At 44.2% G+C, this 22,612-nt stretch overlaps 1 protein-coding gene across 14 annotated transcripts in view; it reads left to right on the top strand.

The window, feature by feature from the left end:
• Positions 1-22,612, top strand: part of ATP2B2 (ATPase plasma membrane Ca2+ transporting 2) — a 389,572-nt gene that overhangs the window by 328,970 nt on the left and 37,990 nt on the right. For 9 of the 14 annotated variants that reach the window (XM_075573778.1, XM_075573776.1, XM_075573774.1 and 6 more), the window contains 5 exons: positions 4,318-4,531; positions 5,476-5,687; positions 5,960-6,067; positions 9,297-9,479; positions 10,799-10,885. In XM_075573778.1, the coding sequence (XP_075429893.1) occupies positions 4,318-4,531; positions 5,476-5,687; positions 5,960-6,067; positions 9,297-9,479; positions 10,799-10,885 (804 nt within the window). Of the gene's footprint in view, positions 1-4,317; positions 4,532-5,475; positions 5,688-5,959; positions 6,068-9,296; positions 9,480-10,798; positions 10,977-22,612 lie in introns of all 14 variants that reach the window. The other 5 variants (XM_075573786.1, XM_075573783.1, XM_075573784.1 and 2 more) reach the window with 2 other exon arrangements.

The following is a 22,612-nucleotide window of genomic DNA, read 5'->3' as shown; positions in this document are numbered from 1 at the left end:
TTCAGCCTATTTGCTAGAATTTTACTATATAATTTGAGGTCATTGTTTAGAAGGGAGATTGGACGATAGCTTCCACATTGCATCGGGTCTCTTCCATCTTTATGTATAATTGCTAAGTTGGCTAGGGACATTGATGTTGGGATTGGGTTCCCTTCCATGAAAAAGTTAATTTTTTTTAGTAGATGCGTGGATAGTATTGGTAAGAATCTCTTATAGTAAACATTGGTGAACCCATCAGGGCCAGGGGACTTAGACACCTTCAGCACTTTTACAGCCTCTAACACACAGATAGATAATCACAAGAATCACATAAAGCCCCCAATAGTTGCACTCAAGATAGATGACACTATAGATAGTAGTGTCAACTTAATGGAAGCCAAAAAATAGCAAAATCCCTCAGTGGGGTCAGCCGCAAAAGGTCACACTCAAAAATAAAAATATTAAAGTTTTATTAAACAATTGAAATTAAAACCCGCTGAAACACAATAAAAATGCATAAATAAAATGCATAGAATAAAATCCCTGTGTGTCAGAGGTGAGAAAATAGGCAGTATATACATATGTTAAAGCCTAAATCGCATAAACAGATTGTACTAGAGCTGTTCGCTAATAAACAGTCTCACACAAGCTATGTGTGGGGCTGTAAGAGCAAATCCATGCAAAGTGTATGGCAGCAGAATATGGCTTGTCACTACCAATAGACACAGTATAAATCATGTAATAGGTAAGTATACGACCTGATATCATGTGTGGTACATATGCTCGTGAACAGCTACAGCCCTGGGAAGTCACCGGAGCTGATCTCGCCTCCAAACACCAACACGTGATTGTCAACGTGATCACGTCACGCTTATCCCGACGTACGTTTTGCGCGTCTGCGTGCTTTCTCAAGGGGGAAGAGTGAATTGGAATAACCAGCGTAACCTAATATACCCTCCCAGATGAGGGAGGGCCGGACAAAAATGCTTGACATGATAGTGTATAGCAATGGCAAAGTAGGGATACACACGCTTTATTGGCACCTTTTGTAGTCAGCGGCAATCCATCCGCCAGATTCTAACTAAACACTGGCATATCTTACTTCAAGATGATGATCTATCCAAAATACTACAGAAAGCACTGAATATGGTTAGCCGTAGAGCACGTAATCTTCGTGATCGTCTAGTAAAAAGCCACTTCCAAACAAAACCTACACGTACATGGCTTGGTAATAAACCCTGTGGTACATACACCTGTGGACGTTGTAAGGCTTGTCCTTCAATTAAAGTCGGCAAAACGTTCACCGACCCCATATCACATACCATCAACACCACAAAAGACTTTATTAACTGTCTCACTACTGGGGTGGTGTATTTGATTCAATGTTCTTGTGGTAAACAATACGTTGGGGAAACCCACAGAGCCTTCAATGTACACATTTTGGAGCATCTAGGGTCAGTTCGGAATAAACTTGACACGCTGGTGGCTAGGCATATAAATGACATACACCAGGGAGATGCTTCTAATTTACGTTTCATGGGCATAGCGCATATACCCTGGGGCCCACGCAAGGGCAACTTGGATACTAAATTACGACAATGCGAATGCAGGTGGATTTATAAGTTAAACACACTTTCACCGCATGGATTGAATGAAGGATTTATCTTTTCTTCTTTTCTTTGATTTTGGGTAGAGGGATACCGGTATATAGGACCTACTATTTAATTTCAGCTTAGTAGGTTCCGTTTTAACTCTATAGGCGGATCCGTCAGGTTAGTCCATTCCTACACCCTCTATTTTCATTTTCATTTTATTGGCTTCTCTCTGTTTTTGTCATTTTTTGCCCTTGTATGCCTTTGGCACACCTGTGGATGGTTTATTGTGTACTCTACTGATTTACTCATTCATTTATTACATGTGACACTATTACATTATGCAACTTTTAGTTTATTTTGCGTCCATCCTCCTCCCTCCTTTGCCCTTCCTTCCCCCCCCCCCTCCCCTCTTTCACCCCCCTCCATCCCCCCTCCTGATTCCCTTGTTTGTTTATTTGTTTGCGAAGTTATTCTAGGGTAATGTGTATCCCTACTTTGCCATTGCTATATACTATCATGTCAAGCATTTTTGTCCGGCCCTCCCTCATCTGGGAGGGTATATTAGGTTATGCTGGTTATTCCGATTCACTCCTCCCCCTTGAGAAAGCACGCTGTGACGCGCAAAACGTACGTCGGGGTAAGCGTGACGTCATCACGTTGACGATCACGTGTTGGTGTTTGGAGGCGAGATCAGCTCCGGTGACTTCTCAGGGCTGTAGCTGTTCACGGGCATATGTACCACACATGATATCAGGTCGTATACTTACCTACTACATGATTTATACTGTGTCTATTGGTAGTGACAAGCCATATTCTGCTGCCATACACTTTGCATGGTTTTTGTTCTTACAGCCCCACACATAGCTTGTGTGAGACTGTTTATTAGCGAACAGCTCTAGTACAATCTGTTTATGCGATTTAGGCTTTAACATATGTATATACTGTCTATTTTCTCACCTCTATCACACGGGGATTTTATTCTATGCATTTTATTTATGCATTTTTATTGTGTTTCGGCGGGTTTTAATTTCAATTATTTAATAAAACTTTATTATTTTTATTTTTGAGTGTGACCTTTTGCGGCTGACCCCACTGAGGGTTTTTGCAAATTTTTGGCTTCCATTGAGTTGACACTACTATCTATAGTGTCATCTATCTTGAGTGCAACTATTGGGGGCTTTATGTGATCCTTGTGATTATCTGTCTGTGTGTTCTGTGCTACCCCCTCTCCCCCATGCACCGGGCAGCTTATGTTGTTGTCCGTTTGGTGAGTGACGTGTTTTTGTGTATTCTCTCACAGCCTCTGCCAGTTCCTCTTTTGATATCTCAGCATTAAGTATTGCGTTTTCCTCCTCTGTTAATGTGGGTAGGTGGCAGCTGTCTAGATACTTTGCTATTGATTCCGATGCTGTTGGTTCAGAGTATCCATTTTGAGTTCTTAGGTTATATCATTTGGTATAAAATGTAGTGAATTCTTCTGCTATTTTTTTGTCGTTATATTGTATCTCACCAGACCTATTTTTGATCGCTGTTATTTGAGATCTGTTCTGTATCCCTCTCAGTTTGCTAGCCAAGAGTCTATCGGCCTTGTTGCCTTTGTCATAATATTGTTGGTTGGTCCATTTGAGGGCTTTTTCTACGTCCTCTAGTTGGACCTGTTTTAATTCAGTTCTGGCTGTGGTCAATGCTTTATAGATTTTCTTTGATGGTTTAGTTTTATGTAGTTGCTCAAGTTTGATAATTTTGTCTGTTAAATCTTTGACCAATTTTAATTTAACCTTTTTCCTATGGGATGCAATAGAGATGAACTTACCTCTGATTGCAGCCTTATGGGCAGACAAATACTTTTTTAAAGATGTCAATCACCTTCAGTTAACCCCATAACCACCTCACTACCATTAGTTGGGTGTTTGATCTTAGAAGGCTCTTCCCTCTTTATCATGCAGATACTGTACCAGATTTTCAATCAGCCAACTCCCTCAAGCAAGATATAGATATATATCTATATTATATTTGATCTTATTTTAGTTTTATTATAAGCTGTGTCTCAGGGATGGGATGATATTTGTGAAGAAGATGCCCTATTTTAGTCTTGAGATGGTCTCCTTAGAAAGGAGTGCGATGACTTCACTGTGCGTTAGCACAAGGAGTCCTAACCCGGAGCGAAAGTGGAGTGAGCTGAAACTAGAGTTAATTATGTTTTTTAATGAGCCAGACTGCTTCTTTCATGTCTGTAGGGAGAATGGAGTTTGTCTTGTTTCTGATGGCCTAGGCATGTAAGGGGTTAACGTTAGTTTCTTAGTAAATGCTTACTGTTATTGTAAGAATGCTTACTGGTACTCAAATAGTTAAAGTTCCAGTGAAAGTGTTGTTAGCCCCCCCCCCCCTTTTTTCCCCCTGAGATAAGGGTATATCAGCTTTGTCCTGGGAATAGGGAAATTGGACTTCACCCTGGATAGAATTGATGCTGAATCCTTTTATGCCTGGGAATACGTGATCGCAGATAAACAACTCTAACTACCAGGCATCTCAGGAGATGAAGGGGTTCCCCTGGTTAACTGTGTGTGGTATCCTGACTGCTGTAAGCTGCATGTAACCAAAGCTAAGTACAATAAAGCCTTATCTGACTAACAATTGGTGTGGGTGTGTCCATGTGTATTCGTTGGTGATATTGACAATCCGAACAAGCATTTCTTGTCAGTACAAAGTTAATCATAGTAAATGTTCTCTCTTCTTTTACAAGGACTCTCCCTTGAAAGCTGTACAGATGCTATGGGTTAACCTTATCATGGATACGTTTGCCTCTCTGGCTCTGGCAACGGAGCCCCCTACAGAATCTCTGCTCCTACGGAAGCCCTATGGAAGGAACAAGCCACTCATTTCACAGACCATGACGAAAAATATTCTGGGACATGCGGTCTACCAGCTCACACTTATATTTACATTGCTCTTTGTTGGTAAGACTATTAAGGAGGCAATTCAAGTGGCATTTTAGAAAAAAAATGTTTTAATATATGCAGCATTTGATTACCTTTATTGAAAACTATTTACCTAACTGTTGATCGATTTGGTTCTCTCGTGATCGATCAGCAAAGATCCTGCTACCCAGGGATCATTAAATGGCCGCCTTTCTGTTTCAATCAATCCTCCAGTCAGTGCAACTCAGCAGCTACAATGTATTCTTATATTACTAAGGTAACATTATCTATTGTTACAGTTTGCAGCTCAAACTGCTGGGAATATTGGCAACAAATGATCACAAACAGGAAAGTGTTACACAGATCTCGCACTGCTGGCGAGCTGTGCCAAAACCTGCTATAGAAATCACAGGATGCTCAGTATATTAAAACTCATTAAAAGTGGCATTAAGAGATTTTTTTTTTTTTAATGTAGTAGGTATTATCTAATACTACAGAACTGATTTATTTAAAAATGATACTTACAGCTGCAGCGGCCGTTATTCAAACACTTCACGCGTTGTGTTCATCGGAATACCGATGTCATGACGCAGGATGTCTTCCAACCTTCCCGCCTTAAGACGCGAGTGCGGCGAGTGCAGAAAATGACATTTTAGAGTTCCGGTTTTTAAACACCTGAAATTGGCCCAGTAGCACCGTACTGTACTCATTGTAATTCATTCATTTCATTGCACACCGAGAAACAGAATCCATGAAATTCAACAAAGCAATCGCGATAAACGCGGGAGCCTGGGGCGATTGGCAGCGTTCATGCTGCGTGGGGAACAGCAGCGCACACGAAATCGGCGCCGTGAATTGTTTGAATAACGGCCGCTGCAGCTGTATAACTAAATTTAAAACAAATTCGATTGAAAAAAAACATTTTTTACTGGACAAACCCTTCCTCCCCCAACTTAACTCTGTTCGTGGTTAACTGTTTTCAGGGGAAAAGATGTTTAAGATTGACAGTGGAAGAAATGCACCCCTTCATTCCCCTCCTTCTGAGCACTATACCATCATCTTCAACACTTTCGTCATGATGCAGCTCTTCAATGAGATCAACGCCCGCAAGATTCACGGCGAGCGCAATGTGTTTGATGGCATATTCCGAAACCCGATTTTCTGCACCATTGTGCTGGGCACATTCGTTATCCAGGTAACACCCGACCGGAAAGGATAAGCGTCTCAATGCCACCCGATTTCTGTTTGTTCACAGTGACAAAGACATTTCGATTCATGAAGAGGACATCCATTCCATGCCAACCGAGCTCCAGAGAGCGTTATCGGCATTCAGAGCCATAGCTTCAAATTGCTCCAACAGTGTGAATGCATTTCCAAGTGGTCTCTTCTTAGTTTACGTAGTAAATTGTGTTTGTTCTTAAGAAAGGTTCTTGAAATGATTTATCTCCTGCCTTTTCTCCTCTACAGATAGTGATTGTGCAGTTCGGAGGAAAGCCATTTAGCTGTTCTCCCCTACAACTTGACCAGTGGATGTGGTGTATATTCATAGGCCTTGGGGAACTGGTTTGGGGTCAGGTAGGTGTCATTACTCATACTGATAGGAAATCCCTATCTGCAACTGTGTTTAAGACTTGGGGGATGAGAAGGAAATAAATGAGAAAAACAGTATTCCTGAGAAGAGAGTGGAAAAGATGTGCATGGGAGATACCAGCTGTAGTTCTATTGATGGCAATCTCCTTGCTTCTTATCAGGAATTCTTAGAGAGAAAGAAGGGGGGTGGAGAGAGAGAGTTTACAACATGTAGATTATGTATGTATGTATGTATGTGTGTGTGTGTGTGTGTGTGTGTGTGTGTGTGTATGTATGTATATATGTATATGTATGTATGTATATATGTATATGTATGTATATATGTATATGTATGTATATATGTATATGTATGTATATGTATGTATGTATATGTATATGTATGTATATGTATATGTATGTATATGTATGTATGTATATGTATGTATGTATGTATGGAGAGAAGAAAGGAGCCCAAAATAATAGCACTCTAGTATACCAATTGAATATACAAATACACAATTTATTTATTTAACTATCACAGAATAAAAAATATAAAAGAAAGCATAGAATATTTAAATTCAGGCATAGATCCCATGTACGTAAAACATAGCAATCATCCTCTAACATGCAAATCTGAATGGACACAACGTATCAGATGAAGGAGTGTGTACCTTGAGTGTATCAAACAAAGGGAGGCTTAGTACTGCAGATAAGGGCTGAGATATGGAGGAAATAGCTCTAACCAAGTAATCAAATCAGACCACCCACTACACAATTCACGGGAGTCATCCCAGTTGAAGGCACAGCTCCCAGTTGAAGGCATTTCACTGAAACGCGTAGGAGTGGGTGCTGTAGACAGGATCCCCTGGTCTGTCCCCTCTTAGGGTCACGTAATTATGTTTTGAGCCATTGCTCCTTGCTTCCTCTATGACACTGCGTGTTTTTGATGCTTAGGTGATATGTGATTTAGGGTATATAGTTTTTGGAGTGCGCCTTTCCAAGTTTCTCACCCATTGCTCTGATTATTGCACAGCTGTGTTTTACCTTCTAGGGATTACTGTATATGACTCCCTTAGATTGAGCATTTGATGTTATGATTTGATTACTTGGTTAGAGCTATTTCCTCCATATCTCAGCCCTTATCTGCAGTACTAAGCCTCCCTTTGTTTGATACACTCAAGGGTACACACTCCTTCATCTGAGACGTTGTGTCAATTCAGATTTGCATGTTAGAGGATGATTGCTATGTTTTACGTACAGGGGATCTATGCCTGATTTTAAATATTCTATGCTTTCTTTTATATTTTTTGTTCTGTGATAGTTAAATAAATAAATTGTGTATTTGTATATTCAATTGGTATACTAGAGTGCTATTATTTTGGGCTCCTTTCTTCTCTCCTTACATATTATTTGGCCCTTGTAGCACCACTGACTTACTATTAAGTATTCATTGCAGTCGGTATTTAGTTACCTCTATTTGTCTTGTGGATGCGGGGTCCGTTCTTTCTCTTAGCATATATATATATATACATATACACAGTAGAGTCTCGGTTATCTGACCTAAACGGTACTGATACCATGGCAGATAACTGACTCTCGCTCACTGACGGCAGAAGAAGATGAGGATTGCAGACCACAGGAGCAGCACCAGAGGAAGACAGCTGGCGGCCAGAGAAGAGGACCATGTCAGCGGATGAAAGGAGTTAGGACAGCTCCGTAATACCGGAAGTCAGATACCGGTCAACTTCCGGTGTTACCGCGCGCTCCTCCCCGGCCGTTCTCCTATGCTGCCCTGCTATGCACACTGGGTCTGATGGTCTTCTCCTGCCTGCTGCTGCCCGCTGTCTTAAGTCCATTCCTCTTCTGACACGGTCCTCTACTCCGGCCGCCAGCTGTCTTCCTCCGGTGCCGCTCCTGTGGTCTGCAGTCCTCCTCTTCTTCTGCCGCCGGTAAGCGAGAAGGTGGGGTGTGACGGATAAAATAGAAGGTCGGATAATCAGGACTCTCCTATATATATATTTATAAAGAGCCAACAGTACTCTTTATACTTGTGAAGTCTGGTTTTCCCAAAGCACTGGCTTTCCAAAGTTCAATATATTTTCTCTCTAAAGTAATAAGTACTTTATTTCATATAGCGCTTTTCTCCCAACGGGACACAAAGCGCGTCGCAATTACAGTACAGCGCGCGGTACGCAGCACATAGGGATGTTACAGACAACGTCCCTGCCCAGAGGAGCTTACAATCTATATTTTGGTGCCTGAGGCACAGGGAGATAAAGTGACTTGCCCAAGGTCACAAGCATCTGACACCAGGAATTGAACCCTGTTCCCCTGCTTCATATTCAGGGTTATGGTTTACAGACTCAGTGTCTTTACTCACTGAGCCGCTCCTTCAGCCCTCCAGAGTAGACACCGTGTCCACTGACCCCCCGCAGTGCACTGTCACTGTACTCATTGGAAATGTATCGTTAGCTACGACACCGCCAGGTAATAAAATCCAATCTGAAAGTCCCACAGCTGGAAGCAGATATGGTGGCAACATCCCATTAATAAACTAGTTTGTCCATATTGTTGAGCTAAACGTTAAGTGCAATGGGTGATCCACTTCCCAGAACAGAAGCAACGTTTCCCAGTAGTAGAACTGCCAGGAGGCAAGTTACACAACAGGCCATGTAGTCTCCACATTGGCATGAATAAGTATATTTGGAAATCAAGGCAATTGAATGTGGTGGCCGCTCGCTACTGGCTATGATAGCAGGGGGTTAGTCCTGGCTGGTCAGGCTGATCCAATGTTCCCCGGGGCCTGGGATTTCTCCGCTGTGTCAGTCACATTAGTGGAAGCTGGCGAGAGGACAATCATCACTGTCTGAAGCCTATTCTGTGATATATCTGTCCTTTTTATTGTTGGGAGGATATTTATTCATCCTACCAGCATGGTGGCCAAGATCAGGGGAAGAATGTTGTCTTACAATTGTACATAAACCAGATATAGCAGCATCTGAGATAGGTCTGTCCTCTTCTTTTTTTATTAAGAATGATCACCTATAAGCTGCATGTATACATGTTTATAATATGTAGATTCTTCTCATCTTCTAGAATGGAATTTTGACATACAGTAGGTTTAAAGGTCAAGGCATTTGGCCCGTGGAAACATAGTACTGTACACAATCCCCCCCACATCTCCGATGATTAAGTAAGTACAACCGGTTTGTGTTTTGCGGACGGCCTTTTATAGGTGATCGCCAGCGTGCCAACTAGCAGGTTGAAATTCCTAAGGTCAGCTGGTCAGCTCACTCGGAAGGAGGAGAACACAGAGGAAGAGATGAATGAGGACACGGAAGAAATAGACCACGCAGAAAGGGAACTGCGGCGTGGACAGATTCTCTGGTTCCGAGGACTCAACAGAATCCAGACACAGGTACGACGAGGGGAAATAAATCCTCGCAACTTTGGAGAAACTTTCCGGTGACCGTCTCCACAGTCCTCTCAGTCTTATTAGGCACATTTTTCCTGAACACAGATCTGCAGAGAGATGATAGACGCACACACACACACATACGCACACACGCACACACACACACACGCGGAGAATGACCTAACGCTGTAGAAAAGCAAAACTTTTGCAAACTATTTACCATGTTCCTTAATTTTGGTGTCTGGCCGTGAACTCCATCAATCCAAGAACAATGAGAAACTCTGGCGCATGGATAACACTATTAATATGTAATCCTCAATGGAAAAACACAATTTTCTCATCGGCTGCAAAATTACACTGTCAATTTTGACTAAGAATTGGGAAACTCTTACAGATCGCTGCTTATTTATACACGGAATACACATTATCGCCTCCTTTCTTCTGCCCCAAGAACTAATGAGACTGTTATTTCCTGATAATCCTTTGCCCTTCCCATTTGGTTATTGCTGACTACTTCCTCAATCCCCACTGCCCTCCACCACAATACCTCTGTAAGACACCTTATGAAATATAATAAGCATTGAAAGTCAGGGATACTAGAACCACAAGTACATTGCACTAAGATGCGTAAACTGATAAAGGAAACTCGGAAATACTTGTATGGTTCACGAGTTAAAAAAAAAAGAAGTGAATAAGTCAAGGAGTGGCCAACTCCAGTCCTCAAGGGCCACCAACAGGTCTGATTTTCAGGATATCCCTGCTTCAGCACAGCTGGCTCTATCAGTGGCTCAGTCAACGACTGAGATACTGATTGAGCCCCCTGTGCTGATGCAGGGATATCCTTAAAACTTGACCTGTTGTAGCCCTTGAGGACTGGAATTGGCCGCCCCTGGAGTCCTACCCATAAGCCATAAGCAAGATCATGCGAGGGGGTAACAGTAACTCAACCTAAAATCAAACAATCGGATCTATTCAAGAGCAACACCGTCACTAGTATTCCAACGCGTTTCCTTAGAAAATATAATAACTGTCAGATTTTGTGCTGGAAATAATATATTACTTTCCCCCTTATGTATTTTTTTTCTTTTCACCAACTGCGTTGGGCCACGTGGCTGGTGAAGCAATGTGTCACGGCGCCCGCGGGCAGCAATGGGACACATGTCCATTGCAAGAAATGTTTGTGTTGTGTAATTGTCACATTGCCGTTTTGTCTTTTTGTGCGTCTGTGTGTCTGTGCGTCCTTGTTGGTTTGGTTTTGTTGCCACTCGTTGTGTTGAGTCTTTTCCCTGAACAAACCTGTCTCATTCTTTCCTCCGTTGCAGATTGAAGTAGTGAATACATTCAAGAGCGGCGCTTCCTTTCAGGGGGCACTGAGGCGCCAGTCCTCTACCACCAGCCAGAACCAGGATGTAACCAATATTTCTAGTCCTAGTCACGTATCCTTATCCAATGCTCTTTCCTCTCCTACCAGCACATCAGCTGCAGCAGCAGCAGCCGGGCGTGAGTGTGTATTCTTAATGCCTCAGATCCACAGAAATGCCAACTTGCCGTAAGGTCACTCAGGACCAACCTTCCACCCTCCACTTTCATTCTCCTGTGCGGAATTCAGCTCAGATTACCAGGAGCACCGTCACCTGGCCAGGCGTGGGGATTCCCCTGATCCCACTCCAGGGCAGAGAGTTACACCTGGCCAGGCGTGGGGATTCCCCTGATCCCACTTCAGGGCAGGGAGTTACACCTGGCCAGGCGTGGGGATTCCCCTGATCCCACTCCAAGGCAGGGAGTTACACCTGGCCTGTGGTGGGGATTCCCCCGACCTCGGTGGGGGTGCCACTCCAAGGCAGGGAGTTACACCTGGCCAGTCGTGGGGATTCCCCTGACCTCGGTGGGAGAGCCACTCCAAGGCAGGGAGTTACACCTGGCCAGGCGTGGGGATTCCCCCGACCTCGGTGGGAGAGCCACTCCAAGGTAGGGAGTTACACCTGGCCAGTCGTGGGGATGCCCCTGACCTCGGTGGGAGAGCCACTCCAAGGCAGGGAGTTACACCTGGCCAGGCGTGGGGATTCCCCCGACCTCGGTGGGGGTGCCACTCCAAGGCAGGTAGTTACACCTGGCCAGTCGTGGGGATTCCCCCGACCCCGGTGGGGGTGCCACTCCAAGGCAGGGAGTTACACCTGGCCAGGCGTGGGGATTCCCCCGACCCCGGTGGGAGTGCCACTCCAAGGCAGGGAGTTACACCTGGCCAGCCTTGGATATGGTTATTATACTGCAGGGCGGTATTCCGTAGTGCAGCTTGTTATTAATAGATACACAGAACCGTCATGGGCTGAGCAAATGATACCTTAGTCACTCAAATAACGGCCCACGCCTGACAGAGATGCACTTAACCGGGTGTAAATGTCATTCATTTTTCACTTACCTTTGACGAGCATTTGAGAACACGCAATCCCAGAGTCCCAAAGATTCGCCCCCATTCTCCCATGTGTTCGGAGTTAATTGGAATGTACAGTAGTCTGCAGATATCGTTTGGATATCTATAAAGCAACGTAGGAAAATACACGCTGAAACCCCACAGGTAGCGTCCCATACCAAGGACCAGGTGTAAACCCCACAGGTAGCGTCCCATACCAAGGACCAGGTGTAAACCCCACAGGTAGCGTCCCATACCAAGGCCAGGTGTAAACCCCACAGGTAGCGTCCCATACCAAGGCCAGGTGTAAACCCCACAGGTAGCGTCCCATACCAAGGCCAGGTGTAAACCCCACAGGTAGCGTCCCATACCAAGGCCAGGTGTAAACCCCACAGGTAGCGTCCCATACCAAGGCCAGGTGTACCCTTTGTCTCTCTTCCTCTGAGTAGAATGCATTTGTTTCTTCACCCCGTGTCTGTGCTGCATTCTCACAGGAGATACTGTAACTTTCCTACACTACACTACCCTTCACCCATCTGCCTTCTTCTTTACAGGTCTCTGGTTTCCCTTCCGGGGGTAAAACTTAACAGTACTAATACATTTCCTGGCCCGCCTTGCATATAACAAAGATCTAAGCTACTAAGCGAAATGTCTGCCTTATAGGTAAAGATAAACGCAATTAAGGCAGGACAGCAACATCCAGCATTTATGGCTGAAAATAAGGTCATTTATATATTTGCTGTTCTATAGAGTTGTTCCTATAGTATTCAGTATAATTCAATATATAAGTAAACATATTGTCACCACCGCAGTGAATTGTACTATTTACCAATGGCTTCATTATGCAGTGTCCTTTTCCGTCAGTATTTATTATTTTATTTATTACTGCTTTTGAAAGCTAACCACTTAATCTAAAAACTACTTATAAATTATACTGCTAACAGTAATTGTACTCCCTACTTCCTCTGTTTCATTACAACCAGCATAGCGGCAAATGTGGCTTTCTTAGAGTTTAATAATGCAGTGTGTGCTCATTTGCATGCCATTTCCCAGAATCCCTGGCTACAGTGGAGTCAATATCTTCTAAAAGATAATGGGAAAGAAAGGGTTGCAGACCTGTCTGAGACGTGAATGTGTTCACAAGTTCACAAGTAATATTTGTATTTAATGTACAGTGGTTCGGTTAAACCCCCCCCCCCCTCTATTTTTTAAAAATTATTTTTTTGTACAGAAAGGAAAATAAAACAACTAAAATGTATTTGATTAAACTTAGAGAGGTACATCATTTTCCATTTTTGGGGATTTAACCCAGATATTGAGCTATTTTATATTTATTTCAGAACCTAAAACCAATCACTGAAATAATGAAATACACAGAATAAATTCTTTACCCAGGAAAAAACACAGTAATTCTTCCTGCAAACTCCTTCCAGCCATTGGAGCCATGATTGTGACTATCTTGCATGCTATTATAACTAGGGAAATAAACAATTAAGGCTCAGTCACGAAATCTGGGGATAACTACCAAGCCATCACCCCTCATTGTGTTCTTTTAACATAGGAGCGAGCGCTCGTATATAATGTGCGAGTGAGAGGGAGGTAAAAGCCACGTTACGTTAGTGAGCTGTAAAGGAGTGAAACGCGCTGGGAACTAAGGGGTTACCCATTACTCTGCGATAGGGCCCTGCCTGGCACTATTGCAGGCTAATGAATGGCCTCTAAGTACTAAGGCCAGAAAGGTTTCTTGTGAAGCACTGCGCCATTTCTGCGTGCGGCTGCATCAAATGAAAGAAACCCGTGTATACACGTGATGCGGATTGCTTGGCGCTTGGCCGAGGTTTTGACTAAAGGTGCATCATCTGATATAACACATTATAATGAGCGTGCATTTAGTGTCTCCCTGAGTTTAACTATTGACAGTCCACAAAGCACAAGCTGATGTACACAAAGCACAAGCTGATGTACACTAAGCACAAGCTGATGTACACAAAGCACAAGCTGATGTACACACAGCACAAGCTGATGTACACAAAGCACAAGCTGATGTACACTAAGCACAAGCTGATGAACACAAAGCACAAGCTGATGTACACAAAGCACAAGCTGATGTACACAAAGCACAAGCTGATGTACACAAAGCACAAGCTGATGTACACAAAGCACAAGCTGATGTACACAAAGCACAAGCTGATGTACACAAAGCACAAGCTGATGTACACAAAGCACAAGCTGATGTACACAAAGCACAAGCTGATGTACACAAAGCACAAGCTGATGTACACAAAGCACAAGCTGATGTACACAAAGCAACCTGCCCAGATATACAGTTACATAGTAGATGAGGTTAAGACAGACATCCATCCATTAAGTTCAATACATGCTAAATGTAAACAGATACTTTATCCTATATATGTACTTACAGTATATTGATCCAGATGAAGGCAAACACAAACCCCAGTGACATTTTCCAAAATAAATTCCTTCCTGACTCTAATAATTGCACTTAGATCCCCTGCAGCAGTATGACTGTGTATCCCAATTTTACACTCAGATCCCTGCAGCAGTACAGTATGTCTGTGTACCACAATATTACACTCAGATCCCTGCAGCAGTATGTCTGTGTACCACAATATTACACTCAGATCCCCTGCAGCAGTATGACTGTGTACCACAATATTACACTCAGATGCCTGCAGCAGTATGACTGTGTACCACAATATTACACTCAGACCCCTGCAGCAGTATGTCTGTGTACCACAATATTACACACAGATCCCCTGCAGCAGTATGACTGTGTACCACAATATTACACTCAGACCCCTGCAGCAGTATGTCTGTGTACCACAATATTACACTCAGATCCCCTGCAGCAGTATGACTGTGTACCACAATATTACACTCAGACCCCTGCAGCAGTATGAATGTGTACCACAATATTACACTCAGACCCCTGCAGCAGTATGACTGTGTACCACAATATTACACTCAGATCCCCTGCAGCAGTATGACTGTGTACCACAATATTACACTCAGATCCCTGCAGCAGTATGTCTGTGTACCACAATATTACACTCAGATCCCTGCAGCAGTATGACTGTGTACCACAATATTACACTCAGATCCCCTGCAGCAGTATGACTGTGTACCACAATATTACACTCAGACCCCTGAAGCAGTATGACTGTGTACCACAATATTACACTCAGACCCCTGCAGCAGTATGTCTGTGTACCACAATATTACACTCAGATCCCTGCAGCAGTATGACTGTGTACCACAATATTACACACAGATCCCCTGCAGCAGTATGACTGTGTACCACAATATTACACACAGATCCCCTGCAGCAGTATGACTGTGTACCACAATATTACACTCAGACCTCTGCAGCAGTATGACTGTGTACCACAATATTACACTCAGATCCCTGCAGCAGTATGTCTGTGTACCACAATATTACACTCAGACCTCTGCAGCAGTATGACTGTGTACCACAATATTACACTCAGATCCCCTGCAGCAGTATGACTGTGTACCACAATATTACACTCAGACCCCTGCAGCAGTATGACTGTGTACCACAATATTACACTCAGACCCCTGCAGCAGTATGTCTGTGTACCACAATATTACACTCAGATCCCTGCAGCAGTATGTCTGTGTACCACAATATTACACTCAGATCCCCTGCAGCAGTATGACTGTGTACCACAATATTACACTCAGATCCCCTGCAGCAGTATGACTGTGTACCACAATATTACACTCAGACCCCTGCAGCAGTATGACTGTGTACCACAATATTACACTCAGATCCCCTGCAGCAGTATGTCTGTGTACCACAATATTACACTCAGACCCCTGCAGCAGTATGACTGTGTACCACAATATTACACTCAGATCCCCTGCAGCAGTATGACTGTGTACCACAATATTACACTCAGACCCCTGCAGCAGTATGTCTGTGTACCACAATATTACACTGAGACCCCTGCAGCAGTATGTCTGTGTACCACAATATTACACTCAGATCCCCTGCAGCAGTATGTCTGTGTACCACAATATTACACTCAGACCCCTGCAGCAGTATGTCTGTGTACCACAATATTACACTCAGACCCCTGCAGCAGTATGTCTGTGTACCACAATATTACACTCAGACCCCTGCAGCAGTATGACTGTGTACCACAATATTACACTCAGACCCCCTGCAGCAGTATGACTGTGTACCACAATATTACACTCAGACCCCTGCAGCAGTATGACTGTGTACCACAATATTACACTCAGATCCCCTGCAGCAGTATGACTGTGTACCACAATATTACACTCAGACCCCTGCAGCAGTATGTCTGTGTACCACAATATTACACTCAGACCCCCTGCAGCAGTATGACTGTGTACCACAATATTACACTCAGATCCCCTGCAGCAGTATGACTGTGTACCACAATATTACACTCAGACCCCTGCAGCTGTATGTCTGTGTACCACAATATTACACTCAGATCCCTGCAGCAGTATGTCTGTGTACCACAATATTACACTCAGATCCCCTGCAGCAGTATGACTGTGTACCACAATATTACACTCAGATCCCCTGCAGCAGTATGACTGTGTACCACAATATTACACTCAGACCCCTGCAGCAGTATGACTGTGTACCACAATATTACACTCAGATCCCCTGCAGCAGTATGTCTGTGTACCACAATATTACACTCAGACCCCTGCAGCAGTATGACTGTGTACCACAATATTACACTCAGACCCCCTGCAGCAGTATGACTGTGTACCACAATATTACACTCAGATCCCCTGCAGCAGTATGACTGTGTACCACAATATTACACTCAGATCCCCTGCAGCAGTATGACTGTGTACCACAATATTACACTCAGACCCCTGCAGCAGTATGTCTGTGTACCACAATATTACACTCAGATCCCCTGCAGCAGTATGTCTGTGTACCACAATATTACACTCAGATCCCCTGCAGCAGTATGTCTGTGTACCACAATATTACACTCAGATCCCCTGCAGCAGTATGTCTGTGTACCACAATATTACACTCAGACCCCTGCAGCAGTATGTCTGTGTACCACAATATTACACTCAGACCCCTGCAGCTGTATGTCTGTGTACCACAATATTACACTCAGATCCCTGCAGCAGTATGTCTGTGTACCACAATATTACACTCAGATCCCCTGCAGCAGTATGACTGTGTACCACAATATTACACTCAGATCCCCTGCAGCAGTATGACTGTGTACCACAATATTACACTCAGACCCCTGCAGCAGTATGACTGTGTACCACAATATTACACTCAGACCCCCTGCAGCAGTATGACTGTGTACCACAATATTACACTCAGACCCCTGCAGCAGTATGACTGTGTACCACAATATTACACTCAGATCCCCTGCAGCAGTATGACTGTGTACCACAATATTACACTCAGACCCCTGCAGCTGTATGTCTGTGTACCACAATATTACACTCAGATCCCTGCAGCAGTATGTCTGTGTACCACAATATTACACTCAGATCCCCTGCAGCAGTATGACTGTGTACCACAATATTACACTCAGATCCCCTGCAGCAGTATGACTGTGTACCACAATATTACACTCAGACCCCTGCAGCAGTATGACTGTGTACCACAATATTACACTCAGATCCCCTGCAGCAGTATGTCTGTGTACCACAATATTACACTCAGACCCCTGCAGCAGTATGACTGTGTACCACAATATTACACTCAGACCCCCTGCAGCAGTATGACTGTGTACCACAATATTACACTCAGATCCCCTGCAGCAGTATGACTGTGTACCACAATATTACACTCAGACCCCCTGCAGCAGTATGACTGTGTACCACAATATTACACTCAGATCCCCTGCAGCAGTATGACTGTGTACCACAATATTACACTCAGACCCCTGCAGCAGTATGTCTGTGTACCACAATATTACACTCAGATCCCCTGCAGCAGTATGTCTGTGTACCACAATATTACACTCAGATCCCCTGCAGCAGTATGTCTGTGTACCACAATATTACACTCAGATCCCCTGCAGCAGTATGTCTGTGTACCACAATATTACACTCAGACACCTGCAGCAGTATGTCTGTGTACCACAATATTACACTCAGACCCCTGCAGCTGTATGTCTGTGTACCACAATATTACACTCAGATCCCTGCAGCAGTATGTCTGTGTACCACAATATTACACTCAGATCCCCTGCAGCAGTATGACTGTGTACCACAATATTACACTCAGATCCCCTGCAGCAGTATGACTGTGTACCACAATATTACACTCAGACCCCTGCAGCAGTATGACTGTGTACCACAATATTACACTCAGATCCCCTGCAGCAGTATGTCTGTGTACCACAATATTACACTCAGACCCCTGCAGCAGTATGACTGTGTACCACAATATTACACTCAGACCCCTGCAGCAGTATGTCTGTGTACCACAATATTACACTGAGACCCCTGCAGCAGTATGTCTGTGTACCACAATATTACACTCAGATCCCCTGCAGCAGTATGTCTGTGTACCACAATATTACACTCAGACCCCTGCAGCAGTATGTCTGTGTACCACAATATTACACTGAGACCCCTGCAGCAGTATGTCTGTGTACCACAATATTACACTCAGACCCCTGCAGCAGTATGTCTGTGTACCACAATATTACACTGAGACCCCTGCAGCAGTATGTCTGTGTACCACAATATTACACTCAGACCCCTGCAGCAGTATGTCTGTGTACCACAATATTACACTCAGACCCCCTGCAGCAGTATGACTGTGTACCACAATATTACACTCAGACCCCTGCAGCAGTATGACTGTGTACCACAATATTACACTCAGATCCCCTGCAGCAGTATGTCTGTGTACCACAATATTACACTCAGACCCCTGCAGCAGTATGACTGTGTACCACAATATTACACTCAGACCTCTGCAGCAGTATGACTGTGTACCACAATATTACACTCAGATCCCCTGCAGCAGTATGACTGTGTACCACAATATTACACTCAGACCCCTGCAGCAGTATGTCTGTGTACCACAATATTACACTCAGACCCCCTGCAGCAGTATGACTGTGTACCACAATATTACACTCAGATCCCCTGCAGCAGTATGACTGTGTACCACAATATTACACTCAGACCCCTGCAGCTGTATGTCTGTGTACCACAATATTACACTCAGATCCCTGCAGCAGTATGTCTGTGTACCACAATATTACACTCAGATCCCCTGCAGCAGTATGACTGTGTACCACAATATTACACTCAGATCCCCTGCAGCAGTATGACTGTGTACCACAATATTACACTCAGACCCCTGCAGCAGTATGACTGTGTACCACAATATTACACTCAGATCCCCTGCAGCAGTATGTCTGTGTACCACAATATTACACTCAGACCCCTGCAGCAGTATGACTGTGTACCACAATATTACACTCAGACCCCCTGCAGCAGTATGACTGTGTACCACAATATTACACTCAGATCCCCTGCAGCAGTATGACTGTGTACCACAATATTACACTCAGATCCCCTGCAGCAGTATGACTGTGTACCACAATATTACACTCAGACCCCTGCAGCAGTATGTCTGTGTACCACAATATTACACTCAGATCCCCTGCAGCAGTATGTCTGTGTACCACAATATTACACTCAGATCCCCTGCAGCAGTATGTCTGTGTACCACAATATTACACTCAAATCCCCTGCAGCAGTATGTCTGTGTACCACAATATTACACTCAGACCCCTGCAGCAGTATGTCTGTGTACCACAATATTACACTCAGACCCCTGCAGCTGTATGTCTGTGTACCACAATATTACACTCAGATCCCTGCAGCAGTATGTCTGTGTACCACAATATTACACTCAGATCCCCTGCAGCAGTATGACTGTGTACCACAATATTACACTCAGATCCCCTGCAGCAGTATGACTGTGTACCACAATATTACACTCAGACCCCTGCAGCAGTATGACTGTGTACCACAATATTACACTCAGACCCCCTGCAGCAGTATGACTGTGTACCACAATATTACACTCAGACCCCTGCAGCAGTATGACTGTGTACCACAATATTACACTCAGATCCCCTGCAGCAGTATGACTGTGTACCACAATATTACACTCAGACCCCTGCAGCAGTATGTCTGTGTACCACAATATTACACTCAGATCCCTGCAGCAGTATGTCTGTGTACCACAATATTACACTCAGATCCCCTGCAGCAGTATGACTGTGTACCACAATATTACACTCAGATCCCCTGCAGCAGTATGACTGTGTACCACAATATTACACTCAGACCCCTGCAGCAGTATGACTGTGTACCACAATATTACACTCAGATCCCCTGCAGCAGTATGTCTGTGTACCACAATATTACACTCAGACCCCTGCAGCAGTATGACTGTGTACCACAATATTACACTCAGACCCCTGCAGCAGTATGACTGTGTACCACAATATTACACTCAGATCCCCTGCAGCAGTATGACTGTGTACCACAATATTACACTCAGACCCCCTGCAGCAGTATGACTGTGTACCACAATATTACACTCAGATCCCCTGCAGCAGTATGACTGTGTACCACAATATTACACTCAGACCCCTGCAGCAGTATGTCTGTGTACCACAATATTACACTCAGATCCCCTGCAGCAGTATGTCTGTGTACCACAATATTACACTCAGATCCCCTGCAGCAGTATGTCTGTGTACCACAATATTACACTCAGATCCCCTGCAGCAGTATGTCTGTGTACCACAATATTACACTCAGACCCCTGCAGCAGTATGTCTGTGTACCACAATATTACACTCAGACCCCTGCAGCAGTATGTCTGTGTACCACAATATTACACTCAGATCCCCTGCAGCAGTATGTCTGTGTACCACAATATTACACTCAGATCCCCTGCAGCAGTATGACTGTGTACCACAATATTACACTCAGATCCCCTGCAGCAGTATGACTGTGTACCACAATATTACACTCAGACCCCTGCAGCAGTATGACTGTGTACCACAATATTACACTCAGATCCCCTGCAGCAGTATGTCTGTGTACCACAATATTACACTCAGACCCCTGCAGCAGTATGACTGTGTACCACAATATTACACTCAGACCCCTGCAGCAGTATGTCTGTGTACCACAATATTACACTGAGACCCCTGCAGCAGTATGTCTGTGTACCACAATATTACACTCAGATCCCCTGCAGCAGTATGTCTGTGTACCACAATATTACACTCAGACCCCTGCAGCAGTATGTCTGTGTACCACAATATTACACTGAGACCCCTGCAGCAGTATGTCTGTGTACCACAATATTACACTCAGACCCCTGCAGCAGTATGTCTGTGTACCACAATATTACACTGAGACCCCTGCAGCAGTATGTCTGTGTACCACAATATTACACTCAGACCCCTGCAGCAGTATGTCTGTGTACCACAATATTACACTCAGACCCCCTGCAGCAGTATGACTGTGTACCACAATATTACACTCAGACCCCTGCAGCAGTATGACTGTGTACCACAATATTACACTCAGATCCCCTGCAGCAGTATGTCTGTGTACCACAATATTACACTCAGACCCCTGCAGCAGTATGTCTGTGTACCACAATATTACACTCAGACCCCTGCAGCAGTATGACTGTGTACCACAATATTACACTCAGATCCCCTGCAGCAGTATGACTGTGTACCACAATATTACACTCAGACCCCTGCAGCAGTATGTCTGTGTACCACAATATTACACTCAGACCCCTGCAGCAGTATGACTGTGTACCACAATATTACACTCAGATCCCCTGCAGCAGTATGACTGTGTACCACAATATTACACTCAGACCCCTGCAGCAGTATGTCTGTGTACCACAATATTACACTCAGATCCCCTGCAGCAGTATGTCTGTGTACCACAATATTACACTCAGATCCCCTGCAGCAGTATGACTGTGTACCACAATATTACACTCAGATCCCCTGCAGCAGTATGACTGTGTACCACAATATTACACTCAGACCCCTGCAGCAGTATGACTGTGTACCACAATATTACACTCAGATCCCCTGCAGCAGTATGACTGTGTACCACAATATTACACTCAGATCCCCTGCAGCAGTATGTCTGTGTACCACAATATTACACTCAGACCCCTGCAGCAGTATGACTGTGTACCACAATATTACACTCAGATCCCCTGCAGCAGTATGACTGTGTACCACAATATTACACTCAGATCCCCTGCAGCAGTATGTCTGTGTACCACAATATTACACTCAGACCCCTGCAGCAGTATGTCTGTGTACCACAATATTACACTCAGATCCCCTGCAGCAGTATGTCTGTGTACCACAATATTACACTCAGATCCCCCTGCAGCAGTATGTCTGTGTACCACAATATTACACTCAGATCCCCTGCAGCAGTATGTCTGTGTACCACAATATTACACTCAGACCCCTGCAGCAGTATGGTCTGTGTACCACAATATTACACTCAGACCCCTGCAGCAGTATGTCTGTGTACCACAATATTACACTCAGATCCCCTGCAGCAGTATGTCTGTGTACCACCAATATTACACTCAGATCCCCTGCAGCAGTATGACCTTCTGTGTACCATA

This window comes from Ascaphus truei, chromosome 17, assembly GCF_040206685.1.
Source record: "Ascaphus truei isolate aAscTru1 chromosome 17, aAscTru1.hap1, whole genome shotgun sequence".
NCBI classification, from domain to species: domain Eukaryota; kingdom Metazoa; phylum Chordata; class Amphibia; order Anura; family Ascaphidae; genus Ascaphus; species Ascaphus truei.
This window is presented reverse-complemented; position numbering and strand designations above follow the sequence as displayed.